This window comes from Ahaetulla prasina, chromosome 2 (assembly GCF_028640845.1).
Source record: "Ahaetulla prasina isolate Xishuangbanna chromosome 2, ASM2864084v1, whole genome shotgun sequence".
Taxonomy (NCBI): Eukaryota; Metazoa; Chordata; class Lepidosauria; order Squamata; family Colubridae; genus Ahaetulla; species Ahaetulla prasina.
In genome coordinates this window covers 107,910,159-107,932,408 of record NC_080540.1, presented here as the reverse complement: position 1 = coordinate 107,932,408, position 22,250 = coordinate 107,910,159, and the positions used below count along the sequence as shown (strand labels likewise).

Here is a 22,250-nt window from a genome sequence, read left to right as displayed (position 1 = left end):
CCTCTACAAAACCTAGCCAAATTTCTCGCCAAACACCTACAGCCCTATGCAGAATCCATCGCCTCACACGTAAAAAACTCATTCCAGTTCATAGAGATCATAAAGAAACAAAACTTACAGCCCAGCGACCTACTCGTGAGCTTTGATGTCATATCCCTCTTCACCCAAGTGCCAATCAAAGAAGCCTTGACAGCTATCCAAAACAAATATAACCCCCCCAAGCACATCCTAAATCTGACCAACCACTGCCTATCCAACACATACTTCATCTATAATGGACAAAAATACAAACAAATAGAAGGAGCACCCATGGGATCACCCCTCTCACCTGTCATTGCCAACCTCTACATGGAACACTTTGAAACCCAAACACTAGAAAAATCTGATCACAAACCCAAACTCTGGCTCAGATACGCAGACGACACCTTCATAATCTGGCCACATGGGCAAGAAAAACTTGACAACTTCCTCACACACCTCAATAGCCTACACCCCAAAATACAGTTCACCATGGAAACAGAAGTTAACAACCAACTTCCCTTCCTAGATGTCTTAGTCTACAGGAAACCCAATGGCTCCCTAGGACACACCATCTACCAGAAGAAAACACACACAAACCGCTATCTGCACGCACTCTCACACCACCACCCAGCACAGATCAACTCCGTAGCCAAGACACTCATCTCTAGAACAAAACGCTTAGCTGAATGTCTCAAATAAGCTGTGTAGCTTTACAATCCTGGCATTTAAGCTGCACACTTATTGCCATCCAGCTTCCAGGCAGGCTTGATCAACTTTTAATTGAAGTATTTACCATCTTCTCTTAGTTTTTAGTAATTTTCAGAGTGTTTTTTTTTAATGTTCTCTGTAAAATACATTAATTAAATTTCCTTTATTGCATCTTTGAAAAAACAAACAGCTAATGGATTCAGGAGAGATCAGTTGTTGCGCACGTAGAAGTTATTTCCATAAAATAGAATCTCTTTCAGAATATATTTTGCATGACCTACAGTGTAATTCTTAGAAAAAGAATTTTTCCAAGTCTGATTGCCATCCATAGTGCAGCTTCAATCTATTGTAGGGGCAAACCTGTTGCTCCGTGTAATGTGTGCAGATGATAAAAATAAATAAAACATCCAGCAGAATTCTACTTGGGAAGAATGACCAGCACACCCTCAACAAAACATGGATTTATTCAACAGAAAAGAAGACCCTCTAAAGAGTTCAGGTAAAGGTGCTTTAATTAGAATTAATTAATTAATCTTAGGCATTAATCTAAGGCAACCAAGCTTGCACAAGAACTTTTCAGGATATAAAAATTGTTCCTGCTTGTTTATCAAACCTAATTGTCAGACTTATTGGCATGGTACAAATAAATTCAGGTGAAAACATAAAAAGTGATCACGAATGGAAACTTTGTGTAATGTCCAATGTTAACAAATGTTAGGAATGGTCATTCAACAACATCTAGAAGCCCTAGAATCCCTACAGTACTTTATAACATACTTATAATTCTAAAATAGTTGTTCTTCCAGTCACATGACAACTATTTTATCTGTGTCAGGGCTGTATAAGAGAACCTTGTACAAGTCTTATTGTGGTTAATTCCCCTAAGAAACTGCAGCGTGATTGGACCCCACCCAAGTCATTTAAACAATTTTTAAGCACATGGAACTTTCCTATGGATGAGTATTACTATGCCATGTGTCTTGGAGAACATCTGAAAAAGAGAGGAGAAATATTTGGAAGGAACTGAGAATGGTCGGACGTTTTGATGTGAAGATGCTATTGGCTCTTTACTTACATGTGCTTCGTGCAGGTCAGTAGTTCTCAGCCTCACCACATGAGCAAAGCTGCTTAGGGAATGGAGGGAAGAAGATTAAGAGAATTCCCAAGGCCTAAGAGAGACATATGTATAATGAATATATGTGGTAGTAGCATAGTCCATTAAAAAGCCTATAAGCCCGTGGTGGGTTGATCCTGCTTCTGTCCGGTTCTTGTGAACCGGTAGTAAAAGCGGATGTCATTATGGACGATCTGCGCATGCACAGAAGCGCACATTCACACGCGCTCCCATTGCAAACTGGTAGTAAAAGTAAGTAGAACACACCCATGCTATAAGCCCTCCCATGGAGAGCAAAAAGGAACAGAACAGCAGCTGGTTCTTCCCCAGTTTCTTGATTACTGGAAATAGAGATACCAGTGTACATGATGCATGACTTGACCAACCCACTGACCTATCCTAACTCAAATCTATGCTAAAACTCATAAATATTGCATTTGGTACCCTCTACATTAGGGGTCTCCAACCTTGGCAACTTTAAGTCTGGAGGACTTCAACTCCCAGCAAAGCTGGCCTGGGGTATTCTGGGAGTTGAAATCCCCCAAGCTTAAAGTTGCCAAAGTTGGAGACACCTGCTCTACATAGTTTGCTCTCTAATTCTCCAGGTTGAAACCTGGTTTAAACTTCCCTTTAAGAGATTCATTGCTGATATTAGCATAGCTCAAAAAACTAAGCACTGTTAGTTTTTAAAACGATCCCTCCAAAAATAGAATAAGAAATCACTGACTTACTGTTGCCAAGAAAACCACCCAGCTAGAAAGGCTTTTAATTTTCTCTGCCCTTTAAAAGTGAAATCAAGGCTTTTTTTTTCAGGACAGAAGTGTTCACCCGTGGAAATTAATAGCTATATGGGGCCTGCAGAGCAGAGTAGGTAGGGGTATATATATATATATATATATATATTTGTTTGTTTTCTGACGTTTTCGCGGGTGTTTGTATGTAGGTCTTTGGTTATTCGGGTTTTCTCCCGCGTAAAATTGGAAGTGACTTGGCGACGTTTCGACGAAGTCTCATTCGTCATCTTCAGGCTTCAGCTTCGTGCTTCTGGGAGCAATGTGTGATTGCAGCTGTTTCTTCCTTTTTAACTGCTAGTGGGGATTTGAACTGATTGGGTGGGAACTTGGCTGTGCTCTGATTGAAGGAACCCCACTCAGACCCATAGTCAGCTCCATAGGCTCACCTCTACAAAACCTAGCCAAATTTCTCGCCAAACACCTACAGCCCTATGCAGAATCCATCGCCTCACACGTAAAAAACTCATTCCAGTTCATAGAGATCATAAAGAAACAAAACTTACAGCCCAGCGACCTACTCGTGAGCTTTGATGTCATATCCTCTTCACCCAAGTGCCAATCAAAGAAGCCTTGACAGCTATCCAAAACAAATATAACCCCCAAGCACATCCTAGATCTGACCAACCACTGCCTATCCAACACATACTTCATCTATAATGGACAAAATACAAACAAATAGAAGGAGCACCCATGGGATCACCCCTCTCACCTGTCATTACCAACCTCTCATGGAACACTTTGAAACCCAAAATCTGATCACAAACCCAAACTCTGGCTCAGATACGTAGACGACACCTTCATAATCTGGCCACACGGGAAAGAAAAACTTGACAACTTCCTCACACACCTCAATAGCCTACACCCCAAAATACAGTTCACCATGGAAACAGAAGTTAACAACCAACTTCCCTTCCTAGATGTCTTAGTCTACAGGAAACCCAATGGCTCCCTAGGACACACCATCTACCAGAAGAAAACACACACAAACCGCTATCTGCACGCACTCTCACACCACCACCCAGCACAGATCAACTCCGTAGCCAAGACACTCATCTCCAGAACAAAACGCTTAGCTGACGAACAACACCTAAAAACCGAACTACACGCTCTCATAAACGTACTAACATCCAATGGATTCCAGAGAAATAAGATTACCAAACTAATCCAAAAAGAACCCCCCACTAAAATCCAAGACAGAGAACAAGAAAACGGCACAGCCCTCCTCCCATATATAAAAGGCACCACAGACAGAATCAGCAAGATCCTCCACAAACACAACATCAAGACAGCATTCTGCACAAACCGAAAAATATCCACCATCCTAAGAAACCCCAAAGACAAAATTGAGTTAGAAAATCAAGGAGTATATGAAATCCCATGCACCGCCTGCCCCACCACATACATTGGACAAACCAACAGAAGAATAAGTGCACGCATTGAAGAACACAAGAACTCAGTCAAAAAAGAGGAACCAACTTCTTCCCTGGTCCAACACCTTAAAGCCACAGGACACGATATTGACTTTAAAAAGACCAGAACTATCGCCAAAACTGAACACTTTAACAACAGAATAATCAGAGAAGCCATCGAGATAGAAAAACACCCACACAGCATGAACAAACGAGATGATACCTCCCGCCTACCAGCCATTTGGAAACCCGCCCTTATTGACAAACGAGTCCCTAACACGAGGAATGACACCAGACCCACACTCACGAGGTCCACACAGGATGTCACCACCACACATCCACCCAGAAAGCAGACCCAAACCCACACTGATCATGAAGCACGACCAAGAACCAGAAGCCAGACCGCAGCTGCAACATTAGCCATTTCAAACTCCTCCAATCCATACATGCAGCAGACAGACACCCACTATGAAGATGTAGCACAACCACAAACACGAAGCCAAACAACAGCAATGCAGCTCACCAGCTCAAATCCCCCTGCAACTCAGACTAATCTGAGCACAACCAAGCCCCCACCCAAATAGGACACACCCACAGCCAATCAGAGCACAAAAAAACCCCATCCAATCAGAGCACAGCCAAGCTCCCACCCAATCAGTTCAAACCCCCACTAGCAGTTAAAAAGGAAGAAACAGCTGCAATCACACATTGCTCCCAGAAGCATGAAGCTGAAGCCTGAAGATGACGAATGAGACTTTGTTGAAACGTCACCAAGACACTTCCAATTTTATGCGGGAGAAAACCCGAATAACCAAAGACCTACATACATATATATATATATATATATATATATATATATATATATATGTATATGTATATGTATATGTATATGTATATGTATATGTATATATGTATATGTATGTATATGTATATATATGTATATATATATATATATATATATATATATATATATATATATATATATATATATATATATATATATATATATATATATATATATATTCCTGTTCAATGGTGGGATATATCTTGTACAATTGGAAGGAATGAACACAACAAAACTGAAGTCTGTGGCACACACTTAGCTTGGACTAAATCTTACTGATGTTAATGAGATTCTAAGCAGATGTGAAAAAGGTTACATTGTCAATCATTCAAATTAAAGTCAGTTGCACTTACCCCAGAGACTAACAGAAGGCCAGCATAAAAAAACTTGCAACCAGATCACCTGCCAAGATCAGGCCAATAACACTATTTTTGAATTGCATTTGCTCTGTTCCCTTTAAAAAGGTACTTTCTTCTTTTTCCTCTGAGTAATTGTCGCAGAAGCACAGAATAATAAAATAGCAAGCACAAAGAAAAACTAACAAGGTGTTAGCTTGTACACGTAGAAGCCTTTAATGGGCAAATATTTATTTTAAAAATAATAATAAATAATGCAGAATTATCTTCTGTATATTAAAAAAAATGTCTGTACATAATTACACAATGTAACAAAGTACCTATCCACTTTCTTGAACACCGTTCTCATCTTTGGGTTAGATTTTCAGTCAAGGACAGGACAAATAAGAACAATGCAATGATTCAGACCTAATTTCCAAAAGGTGCTCCTGTGTTTGGAACTGTGCAAGTACAGCACCTGTCAGGCAGGACCGTGCAGCTGTTTTCAATAATGTCAGACAGGTGCTACGTTTGTGCTCCTGTGTCTCCCAACCACCTTTTGGGAATCAATGCTGAAATGTTGCACAGCCCTCCTACAAATTTATACTTGAACTGTTTCTTTCCAAGAACATGAAAATCAACCTTCCAGCATCCCTTGGGTCTTCAGCCATGCCTGTCAATATAACATGAAAAAAAGGGGAAAATTTAATATAGAGAGTAACATCTGCATGCAGGACACAACAGAAAGAACTGTTGACAATGACATTCTTCTTTCATCCTTTGAAACAGACAGTCATGTTGAGAAATAGCTCTGCAATGTGCAAGAAGAAGAAAAACAACTACAACAGGAAAGGGACGAGGCATCTGAAAGCTTAAGATTCCCAGCAACCAGCGTCTAATGTCCTCCTGCACGTCAAGCAAAGGAGCTATAGGTTGATCTGTTAATCCAGAGGGGCAACACTGCAGCTTTACTGTTCCAGGCAGGTGATGTGATACCACATTAGGTTTCTCAAGGTGCTGGTGCACTTCTATTTAGCTTTATAACAGTGTTGGCAAACCTTTGGCGTTCTCGCGTGCTGGCCGCGTGCCGGAAGTGGCACGCAAAACTGTCCCATCCCGAATGTGCAGCCTCGCTGGCTCCCGTTGCGTTCTTGTGCTCAAATGCGCACCGGTTAGCTGGCTGTCGCACACTCAGTGCCAGCAACCCTGGAAGTGCAGCGGTCATTGCGTATGCGCGCAACACCAACCCGGAGGGCCGGGTGCCTGTGTGCATGTGTGATGGATCGCCACACTTCCGGGGTCCGTCGGCACCGCGCACGCGACGATCAACTGACTGGTGCGCGTTTGAGTACAGGAATGCAATGAGGAGCCGGCGAGGCCACACATTCAGTACAAGACAGTTTTGCATGCCATTTTCGGCACGCGGCCAGCACGTGAGAATGCCAAAGGTTTGCCAACACTGTTATAGAGCTAAGTAGAAGTGCCATAGGTTCACCAACACTGCTCTATAAAGTCTCTGCTGCTGATCTTCACCCTGTTGAACTTCAGAGCTCACACAACATACTGGTCCACAAAACACAGTTTACAAACCTTAATGGCTGGGTTTTACACCCTAAATCACATGTCCACCAGTCACATTACTATGTAGAATGTTGTGGGAGCTCAGTCAATTAATCTTCCACTGAGAATCTGCAGACTAACCTTTTCCTTGCTATCCTGTCCTTCATTAGTCACTGTTCTTACTTCCATTACTATTTCAGCAATCTGCCGAAGCTTTTGTCATTTGTTCCTGGAGATGGCTTCCTCCTGATTTATTTTACGGCCCTGATTCTTTGGGACACTGATCATAATAAATCCTGATTTACTCAGACACTTGAGTTGCTTTTATGTTCATTGTTCACCATCCCAGAATGAATGTCCCAGTTTGTGACAATTGGGGTGAGAAATAAATGACCTAAGGAACAAGTCAATTGTTCTTCCTAATACATTATCAAACTACAGAGGTGATTTCAATGTGCCTAAGTAAACATACCACAAGAAGCCAGTTAGTTGGCTGATATAGAGGAGCTATTTGTTTCCTCAACTGTTTAAGTCCCCAATCCCCTTTTAAGGTCCCCTTTTCCTTCAAATCAGTAAGATCAGGAGATGAAAATCCTAAGGAGAATGTCAGGAGATTTAAAGCTAATGGGCTCTGACTGGTGAAAAATGAGTCTTTTTAACTGACTATTTTTCTTACAGTAGTTCATTTTGATGGGGGTTGCAGAACATTGTATTGCATCAATTTCACCTTCAAGAATATTATTTATGTTCTTTGGCATCTACAGGCAGCCTAGGAAAAACAACACACAGCAATGCGTCCTTTTTGTTGTTGCATTACCGGCAAAGCTTGTTATTAAAAATAATTGAGAAACAACCTCAGTTTTTGGTAAAGCAGAAATATAATTGCATTTTAGCACTTTCAGGTCAAACTTCAAGGTCTGGGGAAAAGACGTATATTGTTAGCACATAAGAAAAAGATGTGTGACTGACATATCACTTAGAACAAACACGAAGACAATCAAGCATGTCGCTTATCGTTTGTTCATCACATGCAAAGCATTATGACTTCCAAGCATCAATCAGAAGCAACAGTAACTTTGTACCACTCCATGTCGCTCTATGTTATTGTAAAGCACATTTGAGCTGTTGGTGCCAATGTGAAGCCAATACAAGACAGCATTATGGCAACGCAGACAATATCAATCTGGCATTTAAGTTCCTGATGCATGAACCTCTTGTGTCTTTCAGCATAGACCACTTGTTAGAAGCAGGACTCTTGGGATTCTGGATCATTGTGGATTGGAAGCTTGTCAGGTTCCAGGTGATGACCATTGTACAAGACTGTGTACCTATAAAAAGGGGGGAAATGACATTAGAAACCAGTGAAAGAAATGCCTTGAATGCCCCTGTATGAAGTTCTAGGCTGCATTTTCTTCATGAAGATCCTTTATGCTTCACTTTCCAAGAATCTGAAAATCCAAATTTAAAATTAAATAGGTGGTTGCTCTTCTCAAAAGCTACTATCACGCAGTCTTTGGATTATGTTTTTTATTGAGAATATGAGCTGAAATATCAAAAATGTTAAAGAAAACAGATATTGTTGTCTAATTTCTTTCTTTACTAATGTTACTAAATATACAGCTCGGGATTTCTTAAACACAACTGTAGCACTAGTCGGTGTTTCCTTGTGCTTTTTTCCTCAGAACAAATTAGCTTGAATTGCCTCTCCTTTTTCTGATAAATTCAGCTTATCACAAATACACATAGGAGGACCTAATACATAATAATCAGCGCTGCTAGACTTGAAAGAGTTTTCCCCCCTACAGGCTATGAATGAAAATGGACAGCTCTGTTATTCAGGAAAGCAAATTTAAGATGAAATATGCACTGATCATTTAAGTGTTTCTCATTGCTATCTCAGATGCCCCTCTTTTTTTCAGCATTTTCCACAGCATATAAAAATACCAAGGTCCACAATATTCTCCATGGTATATCAAGAAGGTAACCCTTTCTTATCCAGGAATATTTTGGGATAAATATTTATGAATACAATCATTGACAAACCAAAAAGCTTGATTTGATTTGTAAGTGATCCTGATATTTTTCTTCTACTATTCAGAGAATTTATGTGATGGGAAAAGGGATCAGGTGGTTAATATTAAAAAAATGGAATTCTTCAATTTGGAGAAGGACTTTGAGAAAACAGGAGGAGATCTTCAAAAATAGCAGTTGGACTTTTCAGCCTTATTTTTAGATAGATCAGTCCAACAATTAGGAAGATTGTGAAAAAGAAGATCAAACAGCTCACAGAAACCCTCCACTTATGTATTCATGGATAAATGAAGACTTGGGTATAATTTAATTTCCAAGATGATTAACCTAACCTCCCCCCCACCCCCGCATTACACCTATTAATGACATTAGGAATAAACTTAGTTTGCTTGGTCATATGTACCATGCTGGAAACAATGTGCTTTCAGTCCTCCAAAGTTCACATATGTTCAGGTCCAAAGAAAAATTATTATTTAGCAATAATGTTTGGAAGAGAAAAAGGTGATTTGGGGTATGCAGGGCCATTTTCATGCTGTTTGATTTAAGGAGATGCTGATGGGTGTGATGTATGTTTGGAAATCCTGTTTCTCTTTTCTAGCTCAGATCCATGCTCAGTTTTAGTCTTAAGAAACCCATTCTCTCCTAATAATAATAGGAGAGACATTGCAAGTGCATTACAATGAACAATAAATCAAGATCACACAAAGTGTCAATACCTCTTTATAATGCCTTGACAAGACCACACTTGGAATATTGCATCCAGTTTTGGTTGGCATAATATAAAAAAGATGTCAAAACTCTAGAAAGAGTACAGAAAAGAGCAACAAAGATGATTAGGGGACTAGAGGCTAAAACATACAAAGAACAGTTGCAGGAATTGGGTATGTCTAGTTTAATGAAAAGAAGGATGACATGATAGCAGAGTTCCAATATTTAACGGGCTACCACAAAGAAGAGGGGGTCAACCTGTTTTCCAAAGCACTTGAAGGCAGGACAGGAAAAAATGGATGGAAACTAATCAAGGAAAGAAGCAACCTAGAACTAAGGAAAAATTTACTGATAGAACATCAGGTGCTTTGTGGCAAAGAAAGGGAGTGATATATGATTCCTACATCTACACCAGGGGTGTCCAAACTTGGTCCCTTTAAGACTTGTGGACTTCAAGTCCCAGAGTCCCTCAGCCAGCAAAGCTGGCTGAGGAACTCTGGGAATTGAAGTCCACAAGTCTTAAAGGGACCAAGTTTGGACACCCCTGATCTACACAATTTGCTATAGCCTTTTTTGAGATTCCCATCAGACTCATAGTCTGAGTTTCTGGGTGTCTGGATTTGACTATTGCACCTGGGAGTAGTTATGCTACCATCACCTCTTCTTAAGAGGAGAGTTGCCCTCTTACTGGAAGCAGGATAGGGGCAAAGAAACAAATTCTCCTTTTCTGTGAGTAAAAGTTAAATATATGGATACACTTTCCCATTGTATTAGAAGGCCAGGCAGTTTGGAGCTGCATTGTGCTAGTACAGACCTAACACTGGGAAACAAAAACTAAAAGATTTTCTTTTCCATTTAGACAAAAACTAGCAAAGACTTCCATAAACAGTCTTAGCTATACCAAGCTGCATAAATTATTAACCTGTAAACAGACAGAGTAAACAAAGTCTAACACAGGACTCAAACTGAGCCCAAGCAGCACTGAAAAGATCTTGAAGGTGTTTGCCTATATTTTCTTTAGCAATTTTATCTTACTGGTTCCAGTTTTCCCAAACCCAATCAGGAAGAAAAAAAGGAGGGCTTCTACAGTAATTTGCAGGGCCTTCCTGTCCAACTGAGAAACAGCTAATCACCTGAATCCCTCCCCTTGCTACTCATGAGTTAGTGATAGGTTAGAGCTCCGTATCTCTCCACTACCATAAATACACACATGCTCACATAAAAGCAGAATGACAATTTCACAACATGCAATGGTTATTAATCAGGGAAATACACACGTTTCAGAAAAGAAATCTAAATTGGGCATTCTCCCAGCTACACTTAAATCTCAGGTTAAGCACACGTCCTCATGCTCCCAAACTCATGGTGACACCCAACCCACGCTGGCAGATATTCTGTATAGTTTCTCAACCTGGGCCACTTGAAGATGTGTGGACTTCAATTCCCAGAATTCTCCAGTCAGCCATGCTGGTTACCCAGAGAATTAGAGAGTTAAAGTTAAAGTTAAAAGTTAAAGTGGAGTTAAAGGTCACATCTTCAAGTGACCAGGTTGAGAAACATTGCTATACAGTATACAAACAAATAAACTCTTTCCCTTCAGTTTATCTCCTCCTAACCAAATTATTATTATTTTTTTCCTGAGAGTTATGCATTCTTTAAAAGTGAAGTACATAGAAATTCCTTTTGAATCAACTTAATTCCTTGTGACTTCATGGACATGAGGTTTGCCTTCTACTGGGAGCTCCATGATTAGTTGACCCTTTCCTATTCAAGTATTAAGTGCACCTAATTTTCCTTTTTCCAAATCAGTCAAGATCAGTTAGAAGCTACCACCTGCTGAGCCTGTCGTCTTTTAATTCTTACTTCAAAGAACGTCTCTGCTCCATGAGCCTCCCGTTAAAATGTATTTAATGTATGGTGAGAAAAACAACAACCAAGTTAGAAAAGTAGTAAACAACAAGCCACTTGAAAGTAAAAAGCAAATGTGATAAAATCTTTATTTTCCTTATTTAGTCACAGGTCACTTCCAGCGAGCAGCATGTATTAGAAGGCCTTATGATGCAGTAATCTATAAAGCTAAATATCAACCTTTCTCCCCAGGAATTTCCTCTCAGAAGAAACATACAGTTTTAGACTAAAATGTTGCCTCAATGCAGTGCTTCTCAATTATTTTCTGTCATGCCCCCTAGGAAGAAGAAAACATTTTTCGCGCCCCCCGCGCGACTGTAAAACACGGGGCTTAGCTTGTTATGACAGTGTTTGCCGAGGTCAAATGCGCCCCCCTTTACGGAGCCTTGCGCCCCCCCTGGGGGGCGCACCCCACTATTTGAGAAGCACTGCCTCAATGCAAGTTTGCTGCTAACATCATGAGGTTCACAGCCACAGTTCTGCAGCCAGCAAAGTCTATTTTCCATTAGATGAAATTTTCACAGGGCCCTCTGGCTTCTAGCCTGACTCCACTGTCAGTTTAACCATTTCCTAGCAAATCAAAGCACATACATCAATTGCAATTGGCTTCCAACCTGCCAATATTTGGGTATGATTTATTATTCACTGTCTTTCCTACATTATTTCAGGAATAAGTCTTGGGTCACAGCTATTCGGAACATTGTTTAAATGCAGCTGTGGCACCACAATGTCATTTGTGCATCTGCTCAATTTTTTTCTAGCCAGCTTTGCTTTTATGTTGCCATGGCAATGGCGCCACTGCATTTGGAGGCACATATTTACATCGCTCGTACAATCACTCTTCTCCCATTCCTATCAACTCTCAGAAGAGTTTGTTTTCACTGGACACAAAACAAATGATAGAGGTTTGTGGGAACAGAGCTGCTAGCACGTCTTGTATTTTAGTGAGATAAATTGTTGTGCTGTCTGGTTTTTCTTTCTTCTTTTTCTTTTAACTCATTAGGCAGATTTCACTGGACCTTCTAACAAAGGTTGAGCAGAAGAAGATACATTTCTAGAAGCCTACTCATTTTTACAGACACACATTTAATAAACAAAGGTCCATAAAACATTGTGCTCATGGCCAGATTTCTCTACTGGAAATTAAATTGGAAAAAGATATTTGGCTGTTCTCGACCCACCTGAAGCTCCTTTGAAGCAAGTAAGCGAGGGCAGAGCCAGAATTTCAGTTCTCAGGCTTGCCCTTTTTTCATCTACGTCTCATTTTTTCAGCAGCAGAGACTGTGGTGTGGTTTTGAAATTCCTGACAGGGTTTGTAGCAGCTGTGATAATTCTGCGAACTCCAGGTTGCAAAGCTCTCCTGGAACTGGCTGGCCAATTTTTCCTACTTTTATTTTCATCTAGGAAAAAGGAATATAAGGTTTGCCCCACAACAGTGACTCCCATGGTGCTGGAGATTTCAGTGCTATCCTATTTTTTTTGGAAGCCCAAACTTTCTACTCATCCCAGCCTAGCCTTAATCCCTATCCTAATACAGCTAGTCCTCAACTGCTCACAATTGAGCCAACTTTCTGTTCCTAAATGGGATAGTTAAGGGACCCCCATTTTATGGCCCTATTTTATGACCTTCCTTATCAAAGTTGTTAAGTGAATCATGGCAGTTGTTGTTAGCAACACGGTTGTTAAGTGAATCTAGCTTCCCCATTGACTTTGATTGTCAAAAGGACGCAAAAGGTGATCACATGAATCCAGCACACTGCAAAGGTCATAAATACGAGTCAGCAGCTAAGTGTCTAAATTTTGATCACGTGATGCTGCAATGGTTTTAGGTGTGAAAAATGGTCATAAGTCATTTTTTTCAGTGCCCTTGTAATTTCGAACAATCATTAAACAAATTCTAAGTCAAAGACTACCTATATATCCTAGCTCCCAAATGGACCTATAATACTGTTACTTTTATCAGCCCTGATTTTAACTAAGGCTGCCATAAATTATTGGGTGGGGGGTGTCATATATTTTGAGAAGTGTAGCATCATTCCTATGCCATGTTTTCTGCCACAGTGTTTATCACCTCTTGGAAACAGGAAGCACCCGGGCTCAGCTCTGGATTCCTCTCATACTCTATTAAGAATCCTAATTTCTATTGTAGAAAAGAGGGCACCATTCAGGTTCTAGACATGCCTATCTTTTCATTGTAAAAACGCAGTGCGACTACTAAGATGGAAAATGCTACACAGATTTTCTTCTCTAATTTTGATTAATAAATGAAGAGCAGCATTTGATGGATGCAGTTACTCCAAGTTAACCGATACAAATTTTGCTAAGCAAAAGACAACTCAGTACCGCTCAATTCAATTTCACTTCATTGCCCTGCACAATCTGGGTGGCATTCAATGCATCCCAGATGTTTTAAAAAATAATAAACATTGCAGTGGCTTTAATTCAACTTTTAGGAATAAGATAGATTTCAATAAACTTTTATTAAAAGGTGATCTGTTGATTTTTCATCTGGCTTAGGGATAGAAAAGGACGCGATGGCTCAGAGGCTAAGACACTTGTTGATTGAAAGGTTGGAAGTTCAGCAGTTCAAACCCCTAGTGCCATGTAACGGGGTGAGCTCCTGTTACTTGTCCCAGATTCTGCCAACCTAGCAGTTTGAAAGCAATATGCAAATAGAAAAATAGGAACCACCTTTGGTGGGAAGGTAACAGTGTTCCGTGCGCCTCTGGCGTTTAGTCATGCCAGCCACATGACCACGGAGACATCTTTAGACAGTGCTGGCTCTTCGGCTTTGAAATGGAGATGAGCACTGCCCCCTTAGAGTCAGGAACGACTAGCACATATGTGCGAGGGGAAACTTTACCTTTGGGGATAGAAATGGCTTTAGAATCACTGTGGGAAACAGTTAACATTGAGAGAGAAAGGGAGAGTAAGATTAATTTTTAATTATCTGCATGATGCATACACATTCAACTAAAACAACATTAAGACTAAAACAACCCTATCCATTGTGCTATTAAGTAACACTTCACTATGGATCATTGTTCTCAAGAATATCTGTCTCTGTGCCGTCTTACTTCAATAAAAAACAGAGAGTACATAATCCTCCATTTAATAGATCAGGGTTGTATTGGGAACCCTGACTTGGTTATTTCAGTAGATGTCTTGCCTTGAAATCAATCTTCCTCCATCTGCTCAGCTCTTTAATTACAACACAAACAAGATAATTCACAATCGCATCATAAAGACATAAAGCACAAAGATTAAGATGACTCTGTTAGTTATTGCAGACTGCAAAGCATCTGCTCTCTCCTTCTTAGAGCACAGGTGGGAATCCTGTGTGTCTGTGTGTTTGTGTGCATGTGTGTGTGTTCTGTATGTTCTGTGTGTATATGCAAGATTCCTTTTTCAAAATAAATCCCAGTTTTAGCCAACAGTCTTGGGATTTCCTGCCTGTCTTCCATCTAAGTATCAACCAAGCTCATCTCTTTTATTTCCCCAGTAATTTTATTTAGAATTATAAATAAAGAGAATGAAAGTTAAAACAAACTACAAAAATGCAAAAAGAAAGAAAGAAAGAAAAAGAAGGAAGGAAGGAAGGAAGGAAGGAAGGAAGGAAGGAAGGAAGGAAGGAAGGAAGGAGAAAGGTATAAAAGACTATTGAGAAGATGGTTGTGTGGCAGCTCCAGAGGTTTCTGAATGAAACAGATTATCTAGACCAGGGCTGTCAAACTCCTAGCCTGCAGACCGGATGCATCATGTGCTGGCCACGCTGACATCCAGTTTAGCAAAGGGGAAAAAATTCCTGATAAGTCATGTGACACCACCATGATGACGTTTGACACCCCTGATCTAGACTCTTACCAGTCAGGATTTAGGACTAGATATGGGACAGAAATCATATTGATCACACTTTTTGATGATTTCTGGCAGGAGCGGGATGGGGCTAGTGTATCCATCCTTCCTCTACTTGATCTCTTGGAAACTTTCAGTACCATTGATCATGGTATCCTTCTGGAGCATCTTGGGGGGTTGGGAATGGGGGATGTTACTAGAATGCAAGTGATCCAGCCTCACCCACTATTTTGTGGTGTCCCACAGGACTTGGTACTCTCTCCGAACCTATTCAACATGAAGCCATTGGGTGAGATCATCCATCACCATGGACCAAGATATCATCAATATGATGATGATACCAGCTGTATATCTCAGCTTGTGGGGAGTTCAGTGATACCGTGTCCTCCTCTCACAGTGCCTGGAGGCTGTTAGGGGCTGGTTGGGCAGCAGCAGGTTGAAACTGAATCCTGGGAAAACTGACTGGCTCTGGATTGAGGTTCTTTGGTCCATGGAGAATTGCCACCTTTGGTCTTGGATGGGGTGACACTGCCCCAAAAAGACCCTGTGTATAATCTGGGTGTTCTTCTGGACTTGTACTCCTGCTTTTCGAGCAGGTGGCCAGGAGGGCCTTTATGTAACTGTGGGCAGTGCACCAGTTATGCCCTTTCCTGGACCAACAATCCCTACTCACAGTCACTCATTCCCTAGTCACCTCCCGCCTTGACTATTGCAACATGCTCTACATGGGCCTGCCCCTGAAAAGCATCTGGAAGCTCAAAATGCAGTGGCCCACATGGTTTTGTACGGACCTTGGTATGCATATGTATCATCGCTCCTGCAGAAGCTGCATTGGTTGCCAATTTATTTTTGGTTACAATTCAAGGTGCTGGTTGTCACCTTTAAAGCTCTTCATGATTATCTGAGGGACCTTCTCTTGCTGATCACATCTACCTGACCCACTTAAGTAGGGAGGCAAGGAATGTTGCGGGTCCCTGTCCTCTAAGGAGATACATTTGGTGGGCCCCAGAAAAAGGTCTATTCTGTGGTGGCTCCCTCTCTCTGGAAAATTATCCCTCCAGAGATTAGACTGGCCCCCCACTCTAATACTCTTTCAGAAGGCCCTGGAGATGTGGTTCTGCCAGTGGGTCTGGGGAACCCAGAGCAGAATGGAGCCCATTAAATAGCTGGTATGAGTGTGTGTTGTCACCAGGGTGGGTTGGGCAGGTGTGGTTATTATTTTATTATTTTTCTTTTTTATTATTTTTCTTTTTATTTCTTTTTTATTTTGTTTTTATGTCCTTGTAAGATGCCTTGAGTCACCATGTGCAAGTAGGCAGCAATACCATTTTTCTAAATCAGGGGTGTCAAACTTGCGTAGTCATGGTGTCGTCACATGACATATTGTGACTTTTCCCCCTTCGCTAAACTGGGCATGGGCACGGCCAGTGCATGACGCATCGGGCCCATGGCCCACAAGTTTGACAGCCCTGTTCTAAATAAATAAATAAATAAATAAAAGATAATAAGGGATAAAGGGGGAATCAGAAGGAAAAAAGAAGTAACTTCACCTCAGTAGGTAAAATCAATTTTATTAGTTTATCATCATCTCTAAATAAAATGTAATCTCTCTGCTTCTCATAATTCATCTCTTGACAAAGAAAACAAAGTCCAAATGCTACGTCAATCAATCTTTGTCAGCAAAAGACCTGTAAGAGCAACCAGATATAACTATTTTCTTCTTTTAATCCTGGTTGAACAAGGCAATCTTATAAATCTTCCCTATTTAAAATTATTCCTTAACCCCCTTCAAAAAAAATTCTCAGAAGTAGCTTGTTGCTCATCTGTGTCTGAAAGAAAATCCTTCAGAACATTAACATTCTTTTGTATTAATAAGTAAAATGTATTTGTCATTTGTAAAAGAGTCCTTCCAAATTTTAGCAGACCTCTTTTGTATATCCAGAAGGAAAGAAAAAATCCAAATCATTTCCCTGGTTTAATATCTATTCATCTCCTTTTAGGGAATGAGTCATCCATCAGATCTATTTGTATTACATTTGAATCCCCATTCCAATTAATTTCATAGGTATCCATTGTAGCTCTTCTTGTTTTACACTTCGTTAATACATGCCCTGTCAATTTTATCAAGCATTTGATCCATTCTGTCCAAACACTTAGCTAAAAAGTATTCAAAAGTTTTCCCTGAGGATTTCTGATCCATTTTCTTTTTCCTTTGTCTCTAGTGTTCAGCCTTTAAGGTTCATTATTAAAAAAAAAAGAAAAAGAAAAAAAGCAATCTCCACTTTCCCATAAGAAAATAGCTTCTAAATAATGCAAAACTATCATTCCAATTCCCTCTGGTCCCTTAATCAATTGTTAACTTTCCAAACCATTATTTTTAAGGAGGTAGAAGCTCACAAGATGACTACAATAAAACCTTATCAGTCCAATGGATTTTAACCTCTCCAGTATGCAAAAAAATTTTTTAAAAAAAGATTAATATATAAGGCTTGGTGGAGCCTAATATTCATAATGGCTGCTTTGCAAGTGTGACCTTGATGTCATCCTGACTCTTAGCTACTCCACTTAGCTACTCCAGCTACTTAGCTGACCATAAAGATAGCAGTTTTTGTAATCTACTCATGAGGAGCAGCTGTATAGAGTCATATAAACAACCTCATGTCTCTCTCCTTTACTCAGGAGAGATCATGCTGGTTTGGATACAGCATCCAGTACAATTCCCTTCTCAAAATCTGTCTCCCTAGCCAGCAAAAGCCAGTAAGTCGTCAGCTCACCATGGCACTTACAAGAATGTGACCCAGCTCTTGAGATCACCTAAGGCTGGTTAGATGCTCTATCTATTATAATGTCAGTCATATGGGAAATCAAATTTCTATGAGAAATCCAGCTGAAACATCCCCAGGATTAAGAGCTGCAGTTTATTCCCTTGAACAACTAGAAGGCCACAGGCAAAAGCACGGGAATGTTAGTTGATTCACAGGAAGAAAGAAACCAATTTTTCAGCTTCATTTATTCCTCCATCCATCCACCATTTTTCTTTTAAGGGTTGGATAAAAAAGCCTCTGGAAGGCGAATTGCTCCCACTTCTAATTCAAAAACCCGTTAGGCATCTAACCTCACACCCAAAATGCCTGAATTTCAACAACATAATTTTGGGCAATCTGTATGAATTTGTGTGGGTTGGAATGTAGAAATAGAAATAGTGTGTTTCCTAATGATTTTCTACTCCCATTTCTACTCTTTTGTAAAGAAAAAAATCTCCCATCCAAAATTTGAAGAGTTAACTGCTGAAGTCTATGCATCACCCACATCAGAATTAAGGCCACTGATTAGTTAAAGAATTTCCAAGTAAAGATATCCAACTAACTCTATGAAACCCTCTGAAAGCATCTACTCCCACTTAAAAAAGTGTTTTTGACATTTTAATAATTGTCTACATTTTGATTTTCTTAAAACAGTGAATGTGTTTGAGTTTGACTTTACAAATACATTCATATGTTTAATGAAATCTAGCTTTCCTCTTACAGAACTTTTCCACATTCATTATTTCAGCTGAAACATGACTTTGTGAGAAGGGAAAGATATAGCTTTGCATATGACATAAAAAAACTAGTCTACCAATATACAGAAATGTCTGTACTTCAGTGACGCATAGTAGTTTATTTATGCTGGCTATTGGCTGCCAACATGAAATATCCTCAAATTGGGTCTGTCATATGGAAGCAGAGAGAAATATTGTGGAGCACAGGATTAAGAATCAAAAGCATTTGATGCCCTTTTGCATTTCATATACAATATTTCATATTGTATGTATTGACCGATAATCAGCAAAATTAAATCCAATTCTTTCTTAATATTAAAATAAACCAGTATTAACAAAATTAATTAAATGTAATTAATTGAAAAAATCAGCATATGCAAATCCTATAGATAGTCAAACATGAATTTCAAATCCGTTAGTGGTAGAAAGAGAATGTTATCAGAGCAGTAATGTTATGAGAGAAAGCTATTTTCATAGTGCATTATATCTCTCTGTTTCTTCATCATCTAATGCAGTCATTAAATCCTGCTTTTCAGGCCGTCAGAGATTACCTAATAGTTTATCTTGCATTACTATATCTGAGAAGCAGAAATAGCTATGGAATTATGGCTGTTACTCTAAAGTGTTGAGTTATTTCTGGATTTAACAATACAAGAGAAGGATTTTTTTTTCATATTTTAGAAATGAGACAATCCTCACAGAGTTTTAAATTGTTGCAGCAATATGAAATGGATTAGGCATCAAAATCCACTTGTTTTGCCAAACCCAAAGATGGGTTTGAAATCTGCTGCATAATACAATTGTTATCTTGAATACATCACACAGCTTTTTAAAAGGGTTTTAATATCTTTTTTTAGAATTTCTCTTTACAGACCCCACAGTATTTCTGCAAAGGATGAATCATAACTGAAAAAAATCCCTTTGGAAAACAGCAACATGACCAAGCTCTGATGACTATATTTCTAATTGCTGTTATTTGAAACTTATACATTTTTCCTCTGAAGTAAGCAAGTAAAGATCTCTAATTGTTTTAGACAAAAATTGTTTTAGCCATTTTAATCAATAATTTAGATTGCCCAAACAATAAGCACAATTCTGTGAGTCTCCATGCTTTAATGGTGCATACATTTTAGAGTGTCAACATATGAAATATACATACATCCACACATGCATGATAAAGTGCTAAATAGAAATATCCCAAAGGTGGTTTTTCAGGAGGCAACAGGACTTTCTTGTTTTTTTCTTTTGAAGACGTTTCGCTTCTCATCCAAGATGCTTCTTTACCTCTGACTGGATGGTGGGGAATGGAAGGATTTATATACCTTGCAGACAGCTGGTCATTTGCATTCTTTTAGAGGATTGTTGAGGCTACTTGGAGGTTTATCTGTGTCCTCCGGGTCACCTGAGTAACACAAATGGGTGTGGAGCCTTCTTGGCTGCAGGATGTTTTCTGCCCTGTGTCCCTTCACAGACAAAGGCTGTTGAGATGAATCTGTGTTGTCTACATCTCCAACTGAAATGCAAAGAATACCCTTAAAAGTATAAGGAAGTGCAGTTGCCTCCTGAAAAAAGCACCTTTGGGACAACCATGACCTGGAGAGTCAGAATCTCCATAGATGTTTTGCTAAATAAGTGCAGCCACGGTAACAAAACCTGCTTAGGTGCTACATTTGAGTTTTCAAAATGAGAAGGGAACAATCTTGTGGGGATTTTTTGGTTTTTGATTTTTGAGCAGGAGGTACAGGTACTTACAACAGTTGACTTACAACAGTTCATTTAGTGGACCGTTCAAATTTTTTTTTTAAAATTTACATTTATCTCCGAAGACTCAGGGCGGCTTACAGTGTGTAAGGCAACAGCAAACAGCGGCTTACAATGTGTAAGGCAAAATTGCAACAGCACTGAAAAAAATGACTTATGACCATTTTGCACAGTTATGATCTTTGACGCATCCCCATGATCATGTGATCAAAATTCAGATGCTTGGCAACTGGTTCATACTTATGACCATTGCTGTGTCCCAGGCTCATGTGATCATCTTTTGTGACTTTCTGACAAGCAAAGTCAATGGGGAAGCCAACATCTAAGTTACTAATTTAACAACTTCAGTAATTCACTTAACAACTGTGGCAAGAAAGGTCATAAAATGGGGCAAAACTCAGTTAACAAATGTCTCACTTAACAATAGAAATTTTGGGCTCAATTGTTGTCATAAGTTGAGGACTACCTGTAGTTGTTTATGCTTACCATAATAACAAAGCTAGATCAGTTGCGGAGATCAAAACTATTGCATATTAGATGTCCATCCTTGTGTAACCCAACTTTCGGTCCATACATCACAATGCCTCTCAGCTATTTATTCATCCCAAATTTACCAGGAAGGGATTCCCTCAGCTATCTGATACTCTTCATATGAGGTACCTATTAGGTGTTCTTCACCTTTAAGTGAATGCACATCCAGTATTTCCAAATTAGGATGGGAGAGTTCTGATATTAACATGGGATAAATTGGATCAGCAGATGATTGTCTTGAATGCTGAGAAAGCTTTTTATATGGCGCTCAATGTTTTGGAACACAGATGAAGTTACATTTGGTTTTGACTTTTCTTTCAGTTATCATAAACTGTCTTATTTTTCTACATACCTATTTGGACGATATAGAATAGAATAGAATAGAATAGAATTTTTATTGGCCAAGTGTGATTGGACACACAAGGAATTTGTCTTGGTGCATATGCTGTCAGTGTACATAAAAGAAAAGATACGTTCATCAAGGTACAACATTTACAACACAATTGATGATCAATATATCAATATAAATCATAAGGATTGCCAGCAACAAGTTATAGTCATACAGTCATAAGTGGAAAGAGATTGGTGATGGGAACTATGAAACGATTAATAGTAGTGCAGATTCAGTAAATAGTCTGACAGTGTTGAGGGAATTATTTGTTTAGCAGAGTGATGGCCTTCGGGAAAAAACTGTTCTTGTGTCTAGTTGTTCTGGTGTGCAGTGCTCTATAGCTGCTTTGAGGGTAGGAGTTGAAACAGTTTATGTCCAGGATGCGAGGGATCTGCAAATATTTTCACGGCCCTCTTCTTGATTCGTGCAGTATACAGGTCCTCAATGGAAGGCAAGTTGGTAGCAATTATTTTTCTGCAGTTCTAATTATCCTCTGAAGTCTGTGTTTTTTCTTGTTGGGTTGCAGAACCGAACCAGACAGTTATAGAGGTGCAAATGACAGACTCAATAATTCCTCTGTAGAATTGGATCAGCAGCTCCTTGGGCAGTTTGAGCTTACTGAGTTGGCAGAAAGAACATTCTTTGTTGTCCTTTTTAATGATGTTTTGATGTTAGCTGTCCATTTGAGATCTTGCGATATGATAGAACCCAGAAATTTGAAGGTTTCTACTGTTGATAC

General features: G+C 39.6%; 1 protein-coding gene across 4 annotated transcripts in view; it reads right to left on the bottom strand.

Annotated features, from left to right (window-relative positions):
• Positions 1-5,490: 5,490 nt before the first annotated feature.
• HTR4 (5-hydroxytryptamine receptor 4) overlaps positions 5,491-22,250 on the bottom strand; it is a 257,415-nt gene continuing 240,655 nt past the window's right edge. For 3 of the 4 annotated variants that reach the window (XM_058173135.1, XM_058173133.1, XM_058173136.1), the window contains one exon: positions 6,403-8,113. In XM_058173135.1, the coding sequence (XP_058029118.1) occupies positions 8,026-8,113 (88 nt within the window). In that variant the 3' untranslated portion in view covers positions 6,403-8,025. Of the gene's footprint in view, positions 5,899-6,402; positions 8,114-22,250 lie in introns of those variants that run through there. The other variant, XM_058173134.1, reaches the window with a different exon arrangement.